The 15,311-nt window shown below is 37.5% G+C and overlaps 1 protein-coding gene across 1 annotated transcript in view; it reads left to right on the top strand.

The window, feature by feature from the left end:
* The window catches only part of YIPF7 (Yip1 domain family, member 7), a 73,813-nt gene that overhangs the window by 34,979 nt on the left and 23,523 nt on the right, over positions 1 to 15,311 (top strand). The window contains 1 exon segment of the mRNA XM_006900875.1: positions 4,854 to 5,032. Within this exon segment, the coding sequence (XP_006900937.1) occupies positions 4,854 to 5,032 (179 nt within the window).

Here is a 15,311-nt window from a genome sequence, read left to right as displayed (position 1 = left end):
GCTATGAGGAGAAATGTGGGGTCAAGATTGGTGGACGATTTATCAACAATCTGCGTTATGCAGATGACACAACCCTGCTTGCTGAAACTGAGGAGGACCAGAAGCACCTGCTGCAGAGCGTCAAGGACTGCAGCCTACAATATGGATTGAGGCTCAATGTCAAGGAAACAAAGATTCTCACCACTGGGTCAGCTGGCAGCATCAGCATGGATGGTGAAGAGATTGAGATTGTTCACAGCTTTAGTTTGCTTGGCTCCACAGTCAACCTTAGGGTTAGCAGCTGAGTATTTATCCTCTGTGCTAGCAAGGCATGGTGATTCTTTCCAATATCCTGTGACCTGAACTATATATTTGAAAAAGAAAAAGCTCAAAACCTTGTTGTTGACATGTGTAAACCAATTCATGGCTGCTCCTCCATTGGATTCTCCAAGGCTGTAAGCGGTGTGAGAGGAGATTGCCCTTCTTTCCACCATGGAAACTCTGGTAGATTAGTCAACAGATGGTTGCCACTCCTGGGCTAGTATAACAGTCCCTGTGGACTATGCCATTAGAGTCTCCTCCTTGGTTAAAATATCCAACTTATATTTTTCTAATTTTTGAAAGTTGGAAATCTAGTCAAATTATTTGGAGAAGGAAATTATTGTACAGAGATGAAGGCTGAAAAATTATTTCTGAATATCGTAGTAAGAATTTAACAGATGGGTATTGTGCTATTATCTTTTCTAAACTCCCAGGCCAGACAGCCCTCTCATAAATGCATTACCATCCAGTAGAAACCATTATATAACTAACCCTTTATTGGGTTTCCAAGAATTGCAGTGCTGAGAATTGCTCTGACAAGACTGTACATCTTTCTTCCAACAGAGCTGATGATGGGTTCAAACCTTCAGAGAAGGGCTGCCTTTGGATTTCCAGCACTCTTAATGCCCCACTTTGGTATTAAAAAAATAGTTAATGGTATCACCTTGCTTCCAGTTGGACCAACAAGGATTTAGAAGTACTGCATGAGGCAAAGTTCTCCTCCCACTTTTTCTAAACCACAAAGAAATATGAACTTATTTTACAATATGGTCTTATCCAAGACCCTAGAAATGCATGATTTTATAGGTTCAGTTTGAAATATATATAGATAATACTGGAATTTGAATTAAGAGAGACTGACTCCGGAAGGTAGTTCCTCTAACTTCTCTCCTGGATTAAAGATAAACCCTGTCTTTTACTATTATTATGAATGTTACAGAGTTGAGAAGCAAAGGAAGGTAAATATGACCCAGAATGTAGCTGACCTTTTAAAGAACTTTTAACAGTAAACTCTATATTTGCTTAAATGATTTTATAGGAAGAGGAAATGTTTCCTGACACAGTTAATATCTAAACTTTATAGAGTCCAGTGTTTTATTTTTTTAAAATGTTTCTGTATAATTCAGTTGACATTTTTATTCATCTGAAATAATGCCCTAGGTTAAAAATCATTACAAATATATCTGTTTATAGAACTGATAAAGATGTTACGTGATCTAGGAAAAGAGAACTATTTTGTTAGGTCTACTGCCAAATTCCCCTTTGCTATGCAGGAATATATAGTTATGGCATGACCTTAACCTCCTAAGCATCAAGTATACTAATCTTATTCACGTAACTTTCTTTGAGAGTTAATAAATAAGGGCTATAGTCTAGTGATCTGCATTGGTGATAGCCTAGTAATAAAAATCTGTTCTACAATCCTGAAGGCACGTGGTTCAAATCCATCAGTTGCTCCTGGAAGGATGAACCATCTCATCTGGTGCAATTAACTGCTTCTGAAAACCTGTTGGAGAGTCAGCCATGGGTCAGTTCTGATTCAAAGGCATGAAACAACAACATACTCTAGTAATGGGCAGATTTTAAATTTTATTTTTCTGAAAAAAATATTTTTATTTTAGGGGGAAGAGAGACCTAAGTCAAAGAGACTACTCATGCTAAGACTCTTCATTCTGAAAGGTTGCTCAGTAAACTGACTAATAGTTATTAAATCTAATTTTTCCATTATGCTTCATTAAACTTAGTTAGGAGCACTTGGGCATTGATTTTGGAGAGGATGGGTCATAATGTTTTGTGTTAATACAGGTTTATTGAGTCACCTCTATCTGATCCTTCTATTCTACTTAAGTGATTTATATTTAAAAATACACAACACAATATCACCATATTTAGGAACATTTTTATCAACTTGCACAGATTAGATTTTTATTTCTCATGTTTTTCCAGTAGATGGTATTTTTGATAATGTGCCTGTTTTACTGGAAGAAGAAATTAGGTTAGGTATATGTCCCAAAATGTAAAGCATCATCATCATCATCATCATAATCACAAAAACAACAATAGTATGCTGAATGGAATTCAGCAATTATTTCACCAGGCCCCTGCCTTCAGTGAGCATATGGTTGAATTAGTGAATTGGAGACATCTATATTTCTCTATAGCTCTGCAGCTTTATTTTCCAAAATGTATGATTAACTGCTTCTGGAAACTCACCAGAGGGTCGGCTATGGGTCGATGCCAATTTGATGGTACATAACAACAGCAATGCAAGTAGAGAAGGAAATGTTATAACAGTTAAACTTATATTGTTGTTGTTAGGTACTATTGAGGTGAGTATGACCCATGGTGACCCTACGAGCAACAGATCTGAGCTCTGTCTTAACTTGTACCATCCTCTCACTTCTTGATGCACTAGAGCCCATTGTGGCAGTCACTGTGTCAATACATCTGGTTGGGTGTCTTCCTCTCTTTTGGGACCCTCTCCAAGGACATCCTCTCCTAGCAACATGAGCTAAGTATGTGTGACGAAGCTTTATCAACTTTGCTTCAAAGGAGCACTCTGGCTGCACTCTCTCAAAAACATACTTGTTTGTTCTTTTGAAAGTCCATGGGATATTCAGTGCTCTTCTCCAATATTACATTTCAAAGACGTCAATTTTTCTGCCATCCTTATTTATAGTCCAGTTCTCAGATGCATTGCAAGTGTTCAGAAAGACCATGGCCAGAATCAGCTCTTACTACTCGAACTGACATAGTAGCTCCTCAATAATTTGGAGGGGTCCTTGACTGCAGAGTTTACCAGTGCAATGCAACTCTTGATTTACTGATTGCTGACACTAAGGGTGTTGATTGTGGATCAACTAAGATGAAATAGTTGGCAACTTCAAGTTTTTTATCCATCTATCATGACGTTGCCTGTTGATCCAGTGGTAAGAATTTTTATTTTCTTAACACTGAGATGAAATCTGTATTGAAAGCTGAATTTTTTGATCTTCTGCAACAAGAGCTTCAAGTCCTCCTCACTTTTAGCAAGCAAGGTTGTGTCACCTGCATAACACAGGTTTTTGATGAGTCTTCCTCTGATCTTGATGCCACATTCTTCTTCGTAGATTCCACCTTCTTGAGTAATTTGCTCGGCACACAGATAGAATAGGTATGGAGAGATGATACAACCCTGCACACTCCTTTCTTCATTTTAAATCATGTATGTAGAACAAATAATTTAAAAAGTTGTTGGACTAGTGAAGAAAAATATGGTGTTAGAATTGAAGGAAGATTCATCAACACCTTATTTTATGCCAAATTATGCAACTTTGCTAGTAGACTGTGAAAAATATATGAAACACTTCCTGCTGAATATCCAAGACTACAGCCTTCAGTGCAGATTATATCTCAATATCTAGAAAACAAAAATCCTCTTTACTGGACCAAGAAACAACATTGTGGTACATGGTGAAGGTTTGAAGTTGCCAATAATTTTATTTTACTTTACTTGGATCTACAATTAACAAATACGGTAATTTCACTCAAATACATCAAAAGACATGTTGTACAGGAGCAAAAAAAAAAGCAACTGTCATGGAAAAAGTGCTAAAGAGCAATGATATCATTTTAAATCTAAGGTGCACTTGATGCAAACCATGGTATTTTCAGTTACTGGTTAGGAATCTGGAAGTTGGACAGTGAATAAGGATGATGGGAGAAGAATTGCTACGTTTGAGTGTGGTGTTGGAGAAGAGTACCAAATACCCCATGGATTGCCAAGAGCAAGACAAATACGTCTCAGAGAAAGTGTTACCAAGATGCCCCTTGAAGTCAAGGATGGTGAAACTTGTCTTAACTATTTTGGGCGGGTATTTAGGAGGGGCCAGTCTTTGGAAAAAATAGATCTTGCTGAGAAAAGTATAAGATCAGTGAAAGAGAAAGTTTCAACAGAATGGATTGACACAGTGACTCTATGAATGGACTAGATGGTGAGGATGGAGCAGGACAGCACAAAGTTCTGATCTGTACTTCACAGGGTTACTGTGAGTGATATAGACAATATGAAGACACAGCAACGACAGCAAAGAATTTGCTCTTAGAGTCGAATACCTGCAAGTTTATCATTGATTGTGTTTTAATGAACAAATGATTCAGGGTCTGTGAGCCTCTCTTTTATTCTGTAATGGAATTTTTAAAAACACTTTTTAACCTTACAGATTTTAAGCGGAAGATAAAACATGTAGTGCCCAGTACACTGTATATACTTAAGCATTAGTTTTTATAGATAATCTTTCCAGAAGCCACTTATTGGTCAGATTTTTCTTTTTTGTTTTAAAAATAATTTACTCACTATTGTTATTGTTTAGACTATATATTCAGAAGATCATACACCATTCCAGCAATTTCTACATGTGTGTTAGCTTTCTTGATTATAGATAGAATTAGATCCATTTGCTTCTCTCTTGAGTAATTTACTCATTAGTAAATATTGTATAAATTTATGAGTGGTAGAATGTGAATGTCCTTCATTGATTTTTCATGATATCCCCTTTCTTTCTTTTTCCTAGACAACTATCAGATGAGCAGCCTCAGCCCACCTCTTTTGTTCCACCAGAGATGCTCACACCATCAAGTTATGTAGGACAGTATTTCCAACCAGCATCCAACCCGGATTATCATTCACAATCTCCTTACGTTGACAGTTTTGATGAAGAGCCTCCTTTGCTAGAAGATAAGTTAAGGAAGTGTTACTAATGTGTATATAGCCTGAAGAATAATAGCAATAATCACCACTTAATGTGTGCTGTCAGTTTGCTCTTGTACTGTATGTTATATATGATTGTTCTATATTTAAATAAGGATTTGCCAAACCAAGACTCTAAACTGTCTAAAGTTTAACTGAATGTTTGCCTGGGGCAAGTTGGCAGTAAATGCTTGCTGTTGAATATGATATTGTTGCTGTTATTAAATGTTTTATTCACTTTTTCTCAAATATGGACACTCTGACCATGTCTAGACAATAGTGAGGATGCCTTTGGGAGAGTAATTGTATCAAAGCTGTCATGACTTCCACCTCAATTAAAGAAGCATCTCATAACAGCATATTTCAAGAAAGTATTCTTTTTATGCTTGTTTAGAGGAGAGGGGAGAAGAGGTCTATTTCTCAACGTTTTGTTTGCTTGTTTTTTTAAATTGGTTTGCTAACAATGTTTGCATACATCAGTGTCACACTATTCTTCATTCATACTGTATTTTATACAGTCAGTCTCATACATGTGTTGTTCTTGTTATGTGTCATTGAGTCACTGTGACTCATAGTGGCTCTATGTACAATAGAAGCCTGCCTTGTCCGGAGTCAGTCTCACTGGTTCCGACACACTTATCCCCATTGCCCTCATTACCATATTTATCCATCTCATCTGAGACTTCCTCTCCTATGCTCTCTACCCTTCCAAGCATGATGTGCTTCTCCAAGGATTAGTCTGGCCACATGCCTAAAATATATAAGACAGAGATTAAAAATCCTAGTCTCCCAGGAAAAGTTGGTTTTATCCTCTCCAAGACAGACCTATTTGTTTTCTTAGTGGTCCATGGTATGTTTAAGGCTCTTCTCCAGCACCATAACTCAAAGGCACCAATATTCTTCTGTCACCCTTAGTCATTGTCCAATTCTCTGAGGCATAGAGCCTTGATGCAGAGCAAGTAATTGAAAAAGTAATTGCCTAGCACCTTAGTTTCTAAGCTGACATAATTAAATCTCAGTGCTATGGAGAGCCCTCTGACAGTATATTCACCTAATGCAATTCATCCTTTGTTTTCCTGACTGCTAGTGCCAAGAGTGTTGTGTAGCCAAGCAAGCTGTAACTGTTAACCTCAATCTTTTCTCCATCCATCTGGTGCTGCCAATTGGCCCAGTGGTGAGAATATTTGTCTTCTTGATGTTGAGCTTCAATCCATCTTGAAGACTACAGTCCTTGACCTTCTGCAGCAAGAGCTTCAGGTCCACTTCAATTTTAACAAGCAAGGTTGTGTCATCTTAATAACATAGGTTGTTGAGTCTTACTCCAACCCTGATGCCGTACTCCTCCTCATAGAGCCCAATCTCCCAAATGACCTGTTCTGCCTATAGGTGGAAAAAGTATAGAGACAGGATGCATCCCTGACACACTTGCTTCCTGATTTTGAACCCTGCAGTGTTTCCCTGCTCTGTTGTGATGACTGCTTCCTGGTCCAAGTATAGGTTTGTTTCACATAAGGACAATCAAGAGTTCTGGGATTTCCTTTCCCCTCAAGGTTAACCACAATTTGTTGTGATCCACACAGTCAAATGCCTTTGCATAGTCAACGAAACACAGACAAATATCAATCTGGTACTCTTTGCTTTCCGCCAAGATCCATCTGACACTGGTGATAATGTCACTAGGAGGCTATGGCCTCCTCTAAAACCCAGCTTGTATCATGTTTTATAAAATCAAACACCATTGGGCCTAGCCCATCATTTCCCAATCTTTTAATGTCCCTCCAAGATCCTTCCCATTTCCTTCACTACCTGTTACTGCCCACAAAACTCTGTAACCCTGTGGTTTAGCCCCTAACTGTCCTTAGCTCTCTGCCCTTACCCCTACCCCCCTTGTGTCTCCACGCATGTTTTACTAGTTATCCTGCTAGTTTTACGATAATGGTCTTACGCAGTATTTGTCTTTAGTGAGAATGAGTTAGGTCACTCAGCATAATGTGCTCCAGGCTATCCAAAGTTACAGTATTTTTCAAAATCATTGCTCCTGTGTGCGACTTAGTGTTCCATTGTGTGAATGTATTGCAGCTTCTCAATCCACTTAGTTGTAGTTGGATATTTGGGCTGTTTTCACCTTCTTGCAATAGTGAGTAATGCTGCTATTGAAATTAGTGTACAGGTCTCTGTTTGTGTCTCGGTTAAAATTTCCTTGGGGTATATTCCTAGTAGCAGACTAGCTGGAGTTTCTATGTTCAACTTTTTGAGGAAGCGCCAAACTGTCTTCTGGAGAGGTTGTACCATTTTACAATCCCACCAACAGTGTAGGAGAGTTTTTGCTTTCTCACATCCTCTCCAACATTTATTGCTGGCTGCCCTGTTACATTGCCACTGTAACAGGGTAGTGGTATCTCAGTCTGATTTTTGTTTGAAGCTCTCTTCTTTATCTATTAATTTTTTCAGCTGTTTATTGTCAGTTATTTTAATCCTACCAAAAGCAATCTACATGTTCAATGCAATCCCAATACAGATACCAAATTCATTTTTCAAAAGATCAAAAGAAGGAAAGGATACCAAAAATAGAAAACCATAAGTCAATATCTCTTATGAACATAGATGCAAAAATCCTGGCCAATAAAATTCAACAATACATCAAAAAAATAATTCATCATGACCAAGAGGGTTCATAACAGGTATGCAAGCATGGTTCAACATAAAAAAACCCAAAAACAATTAATGTAATTCATCATATAAACAAAGCAAAGATCAAGAATCATATGATCCTATCAATTGATGCAGAAAAGGCCTTTGACAAAATCCAACACCCCTTTCTGATTAAAACACTCAATAAAATAAGATTAAAGGGGAATTTCTTCAAAATAGTAAAAAGTATATATGCAAACCTGAGAGCCAACATTGTTCTCAATGGAGAGAGGTTAAAGGCATTCCCCTTAAGAACAGGAACTAGGCAAGGATTCCCACTATCACCTCTCTTATTCAATATTGTATTGGAAGTCTTAGAGATAGCAGTAAGACAAGAGAAGGAGATAAGAGGTATACAAATTGGCAAAGAGGATGTAAAATAATCTCTCTATGCAGATGATATGATAGTATACTTAGAAAACCCTCAAGACTCAGCAAGAAAATGACTAGACATGGTTGACCAATCAAGCAAAGTGGCAAGATACAAGATCAACATAAAAAAAATCAGTTGGATTTCTCTACAGTGACAAAAAAAATACAGAGCTGAAGCTAAGAAAAACAATACACTTCACAATACCTAATCACAAGATTAAATACTTGGTAGTAAATCTAACCAGAAGCACAAAGAATCTATTAAAAGAAAATTACAAAACATTATTACAAGAAACAAGAAGAGACCTGGCGAAATGGAAGGATATTCCTTGCTCACGGATACAAAGACTCAATATTGTGAAAATGACAATATTACTGAAGGCATTTTACAAATCCAATGCAATCCCAATACCAATCCAAATCCCATTTTTCAACGAGATAGAAAAGGCAAACTCTGGTTTCATTTGGAATGGAAAGAGGCCCAAAAATAAGGAAAGCACTCCTTAAAAAGAGAAACAAAGTAGGAGGCATCTCATTCCCTGATTTCAAATTCTATTACACTGCCTATTGGTGATCAAGACAGTGTGGTACTGGTACAATGACAGATAAATAGATCCATGGAATAGAATTGAGAGTCCAAAAATAAGCCCATCTACCTATGGTCAACAGATTTTTGACAAGGAGAGGAAATCAGTTAACTAGGGAAATTATAGCCTTTTTAACAAATGGTGTTTCCAAAATGGAAAACTACCTGCAGAAAACTCAATCAAGATCCACACCTCACTGCACACACAAAACCAACTCAAAATGGATCATGGACCTAGGACTAAAACCAAGGACTATAAACTTCATTAATAAAAGCTCAGAAGAACTCTATAAGTCCTAATCCACAACATAAACAGTCTTTGAAGCATCCTGAACAATCTACAACCAGGAGAAGATAAAATAGATGAATGAGACAGTCTAAGAATCAAATCCCTATGCACATTCAAAATCTTCTCCAACAAGGTTAAAAGGGAAGTGACAGATTGGGAAAAAAATATTTGGTAGTGACATGTCAGATAAGGAACTTATATCTAGAATTTATAAAATATTCAAGCACCACTACAAGATAAAGGTAAACAACCCAATTGAAATATGGGCACAGGATAGGAACAGACACTCACACCCAAGTTCATTGTGGCTTTGTTCACAATAGCAAAGATTTGGAAATAACCCAAATGCCCATCAACAAACAAATGGATAAAGAAGCTGTGGTATGTTTACACAATGGAATACTACACTGCATTGGAAAACAAGGAACTCATGAAGTATTATACACAATGGGTGACCCTGGAGGACATTATGCTGAGTGAAATATCTTAGTCACAAAAAGACAAATACTGCATAGTGCCACTATTGTAAAATGGGACTGACATTAGGGTTGAGGGAAGACTGAAAATTATGGGATATATTATGTGTACTGCATTGAAACAGATGAGGGTGAAAACTGTTTAAAAAGGGATATATAATTAGTTATTATTGTCATGACAGAAGTCCAGAATGAAGGCTGCATAGTGGAGTGGACTTGGGAGTGGGAGGGATTTTAAAACAATGAAAGAAGTTTTCTTTTAATTTTAAAGAAAGAAAAGAGTGAACTGGTGGGGAGGATGTACAGGGAGAAAAGTGCAACAATGAAAAAGTGGAAATCCAGTCTGTAAACTTTCATTAAAATGAATAATCAAAAAAGAGAATAAAAAAGATCAAAAGGGAAATTGTCTATTTTATTTGGAGAGGAAAGAGACCCAGAATAAGCAAACAATTCTGAAAAACAAAAATAAAATGAGAGGCATAGCACTCTCTGGCTTTATAACCTGCTATACAGCAGTTGTAACCAAAATAGCATGATACTGGTGCAACGACAGGCATATAGAACAGTGAAACAGAATCAAGAACCCAGAAATGAACTTCTCTATCTATGCTTAACAGTTATTTGACAAGGAATAAAACTTATCAACTGAGGAAATTATAACCTTTTCAACAAATGGTGCTGGCAAACCTGGTCATCCACCTGCAGAAAGCTGAAAAAGAATCCACATCTCTTATCATAGACAAAATCAACTCAAAGTGGATCAGAGTCCTGGGAGTAAAGCCCAAAACCATAAAGTTCATGAGAGACAAACTGGGATCAATCTTAGAAGGCCTACTCTATGGTACAAAGAGACTGCCAAATACAGCCAGAAATGCACAATCTGTAAAGGATAAAAACTGATGAATGGGACCTTCTAAGGATTAAATCTCTGTGCTCATTAAAATATTTGTCAACAGGATGAAAAGAAAACCTACCAACTGGGAACAAACATTTTGCAATTCCATCTTAGACAGCGATCTCATAATAACAAAAGTTTACAGAGTACCTCTGGGTCTCTAGAAGAAAAAGACTGGCAATTACAGAATGGGAAAAGACATGGAAACACTTTTCACAGAGGAAGACATTCAGATGACCAATGAACACATAAAGATATGGTCAAATTAATGGAATTTAAGTTTCTTTATATTGGTGGTGTCATTGTGGAGATAAAGCTGATTTGACTCTTTATTAACTCATATGAATGCTCTCGTAGCAGCTATCCATAGCTAAATAGAAAGGAATATGATTCCATTTAAGAGCTCTGTTTTCTCTCTGTCATTGCCGGAACATAGCTGACTGCCCATTGAATGTCTGAGGCTGTAAATCACCTGGAAAGAGAGTGTTATTCCTTAACCCTCAGCTGATGGTGGATTTGAACTGTCAGAGAGCCTTTGCCTTTTTGCAGAGGCAAAACTTCTTACAGCCTATGTCACCTGCCTTCCTAATAGCACTACTGTTGTTGTTGTCGTTGTGTGCCATCGAGTCTGAAATGACCCATAGCTGACCCTCCAGTGGGTTTTCAGAGACAGTAAATCACAAGGGAGGAGACTGCTCATCCTTCTCCTGCAGAGCAGCTGTTGGATTTGAACAACTTTCTTTTGGGATTACAGTGTATCTTCTAACCTTTAAGTCACCAGAGTTTAAGGAAAGGCAAGGAAACTGGGGAATTTTTGTAATAAGAGTTCCTCAGAGGTATCAATAAATTCCAGTAATTTTTTTTTTAAATTTCCAGCCATCTAGTAACCACTGAGTTTGCTGTATATTGTTTGTAGTTAGCTGCTGTTGAGTTGACTAAAACTCATAGTGACCCTTTGAACAATGTAATGGAACCTTGCCCTGTCCTGAACCATCATCATAATCTACTGATAATTCTCTTCATAATTATAATATTGTGGGAAATCTTCTTCAGTTCAATTAACTGCCTCTGAAAACCCTCTGGAGAGTCAGTTGTGGGTTGATTCCACATGATGGTACATAACAAAAATAATTATAAATTATAACATGATGCCAGAATTGGAGGTACTAGAGCATTAAAAATTAAATATATTTAAATCTGAGAGTCAAGGGAAGATAATCACAGGATAACTACTATCCTAATTGCTTTTTATGTAGTTAAGTGAAGAAAACCAGATTAAATCCCCAGTGATCAAACTATCATTGTAAATTACCTGGCATTTATGATGTCTTCCCTTTTGTTTTAAAAATTAAAACTGAGTGCACCTTCATTTTAAAGATTAAAAATAAAGAAGAAAATATTTAAATCAACCAAAAGAAGCAAAAAAAAATTCTTTTGTTTTCAGAGGCCATAGAGTCAGCTCCAAATAGTAGTGTCCCTAAGCATGAAAGACTGAGACACTGCAGGATCCTGCACCATCCTTACAGCTACGGTGTGTTTGAGCCCACTGTTACAGACTTTTTATCAACCAGTCTTTTTGAGGGTCTTTTCTTTAACTGATCCTCTGTCCAGCATGATATGTTTTAATCAGAAGCAGGCCTCTCTTGGTAACATGTTCAGACTATGTGAAATGGAATCTTCTAATCCTCACTTTCCGCCCTCCTGCCCCTTCAATGAATAGCTAAACGACAGAAATGAAAATGGAAGGGAAATGTACTCTCTCTTAAAAATACAGAGAGAGTTATCACAGAGAGTGACTAATGACTCAGACAATGACTAAGGGTTACAGAAGAATAATTGATGCCTTTGAATTGTGGTGTTGGTGAAGAGCATCAACATACTCTGGACTGCCAACAGAACAATTAGGTTTGTCCTGGAGAGGGTGGAACCAGGTTGCGCCTTGGAGGTAAGGATTTTGAAACTCCATCTCACAAATTTTGGGTCCTTGGAGAAGGGCATCATGATTGGAAGGGTAGAGGGACAGTGCAGGAGAGGGAGACCCCAGATGAGATGGATTGATACAGTAACTGGGGTAATGGGGTAGATGGGTCAGAGGCAGTGAGATTGGCTCAAATAGGGTAGGGTTCAGAGCTATTGTGCATAGGATCACTATGAATTGCAGTCAACTCGATGGCACATAACAATATAACAACAAAAACAACATCTATCTATCATTTATTATTTATCTATTTTTCCATAAACTGTAAAAATTTCATTTTAATGACTTTCCCCCCTCTCTCCCTCTCTTCTTATCTCTATTAACTCATCAAAATGGATTCTGTCTGTGTACAAATGGTTTCTGAGTTTTATGTTGTTGTGTACTATAAAGTCTGAACTGACTCATAGCTGAATCTCTGGCAGATTTACAAAGGTAGTTAATCGCACAGGAGGAGATTGTCCATCCTTCTCCCGCAGAGTAGTTGGTGGCCTCGAACCAGATGACTCTGGAATGCAGTACAGCTTCTTACCATAGTTGTTTGTGACTGACTTATGTCACATTGCATATTTTGTTCTAGTCTTATTCATGGTATTTTATAAACTCTTGATCATTTTTTATTGATCTATTTTATTCCATTTTGTGATTTTTACCAGTTTCTTTAGCCATTGTTCCATTGAGGGGCACTTGGATTGGTTCTAACTTTTTATATTACAATTAGGGAGCTCTAGTGTTTCAGAGCTGTCTGGCAGAGATGGGATAGTTAGTGATAAAGAGTTGCTAACCCAAAGGCACACAGAATGAATCCATCAGCTCTTCCATGAGAGAAAGATGGTCAGTGTATTCCTATGTGATTTATTACCACTAAAAGCAAAGAGTACCAGAGGACTTTCTATCTGTGTTTCATTGACTATGCAAAGGCATTTGACTGTGTGGATCACAACAAACTGTGGCTGACTGTGAGAAGAACAGGAATCCCAGAACGCTTGACTGTGCTTATGCAAAACCTATACTTGGAGCAGGATGCAGTTGTCAGAACAGAGCAAGGAAACACTACATGGCTCACAAATCAGGAAGACTGTATACCAGGGATGTGTCCTATTTCCATACCTTTTCAATCTATATGCAGAACAGATCATTCAGGAGGCTGGGCTTTATGGGGAGGAATGTGACATTAAGATTGGAGGAAGACTCATTAAAGATCTGAATCATGCAGATGACACAATGCTTCTTGCTGAAACTGAGGCAGACCTGAAGCTCTTGCTGCAGAAGATCAAGGAGTACAGTCTTCAATATGGATTGAAGCTCAACATCAAGAAGATAAAGAGTCTTACCACTGGGCCAGTTGGCAACACCATGATAAATGGAGAAAGAATGAGGCTGTAAACAATTACAGCTTGCTCAGGCTCCACAATCAATAGTCTTGGCACCAGAAATAAAAAAGATGAATTGCAATGGGAAAATATGCTGTGAGCAACCTCTTCAGAGTAATGAAGGACAACAATGTCATTCTAGAGACTAAGGTGCACCTGATCCAGGCCAACATCTTTGTAATTACTAGCTTTGCATCAAAGAGCTGGACATTGATTAAGGATGATAGAAGAATAATCAATGCCTTCAAATTGTGGTGCTGGAGAAGAGTCTTCAACATACAGAGGACTGCCAAGTAAACAAGTCTGTGTTGGAGAATGTGAAACCAAGTTTCTCCTTGGAGGCTAGGATTTTGAAACTCTGTCTCACATATTTTGGGCATGTGGCCAGGAGGGACCAGTCTTTGGAGAAGGGCATCATGCTCAGAAGGGTGGAGAAAGATCACAGGCGAGGAAGTCCCTGAATGATCTAGATGGATTGATACAGTAACTGGGGCAATGCGGGTAAAGTGTGTCAGCATCAGTGAGACTGGCACAGGACAAGGCAGGCTCCAGAGCTGCTGTACACAGAATTGTTACTTGACAGTACAAAACAGTAACAACTTCCATGGTTTTTGACTGCAGATCTACATAAAATGTTGGCTCTGAAATGAAGCCAAATTTTTGATTACTTTTGTTTAGCTGATCTATTCCATTTTTCATCTGAAATCAATATTCAACACCAGAAAGTTATAAGCTATTCTCATTAAATGTTTTCTTTGGATTCATCAATGTCTCTGTTTACTAAAAATTAACAGTTTTGTAATAGTAAGGATAATCTATATTCAGTATAGAGAATGTGGCAAATATAGAAACAATTGAGTAAAAACAAAAAGTACTTAAATTCTTTTCTCTAAAATAAGATCAGAATTAATATTCTTTATATTTCCTTCCAGATTTTCTTCTGCTTTTCTTTGATTTTTTGTATAAAAATACAAGTATCTACTTACATATATATTTCAAAACGAATATATTTCTATGAATCCTATGGATATAAAATTTTGTGGTTCCTCCCAATTATGTTATACAATGAGCATTCCTTAAGGTTATTAAGTAGTATTGGAAATACATATACTTAATGTTTTCCAATGTTTGACTATGATAAGAATTTCATAGTAGTTAAGTCTTTAACATTCATATACTTTGCTACCACTAGATGACAGCAAAACAATAAAGTTTATATTCACATTCTACAGAAATTTCTTCTTTAACTGGGTTTCTGAATTTGAAATTTAAGCAGGTGGAGACTGCCCATTCTCGTCCTCTCTGAGCTGTTGGTGAGTTTGAACCCCTGGAGATGTGCATCCTTTGGGTTAACAGTACAACTCACTGTGGACTGTGCTATCAGATAGCCCCTTTCTTGCACTTACTCATTTGCTGATTGTTTTGGAATAAAAACAACTCATAGCTGGCCCTCCACAGGATTCCCAAGGCTGTCAATCACAGAGGGAGATATCCATCTTTTCCCCTGGGATCCCCTTGTGGAATCAAGCTCCCAGAAAGGAGTATATTTGTATTAGCAGTACAACACTTATGGACTGTGGCATCAGGACCTCTTTTTTTTTAAAAATTATAATTATATTTTATTA

The sequence above is a fragment of the Elephantulus edwardii genome, unplaced genomic scaffold, assembly GCF_000299155.1.
Source record: "Elephantulus edwardii isolate Elephantulus edwardi_28Jun2011 unplaced genomic scaffold, EleEdw1.0 scaffold00299, whole genome shotgun sequence".
NCBI lineage: Eukaryota > Metazoa > Chordata > Mammalia > Macroscelidea > Macroscelididae > Elephantulus > Elephantulus edwardii.
Note: the sequence above shows the minus strand (reverse complement) of the source record. Positions and strands in the feature narration are given on the sequence as shown.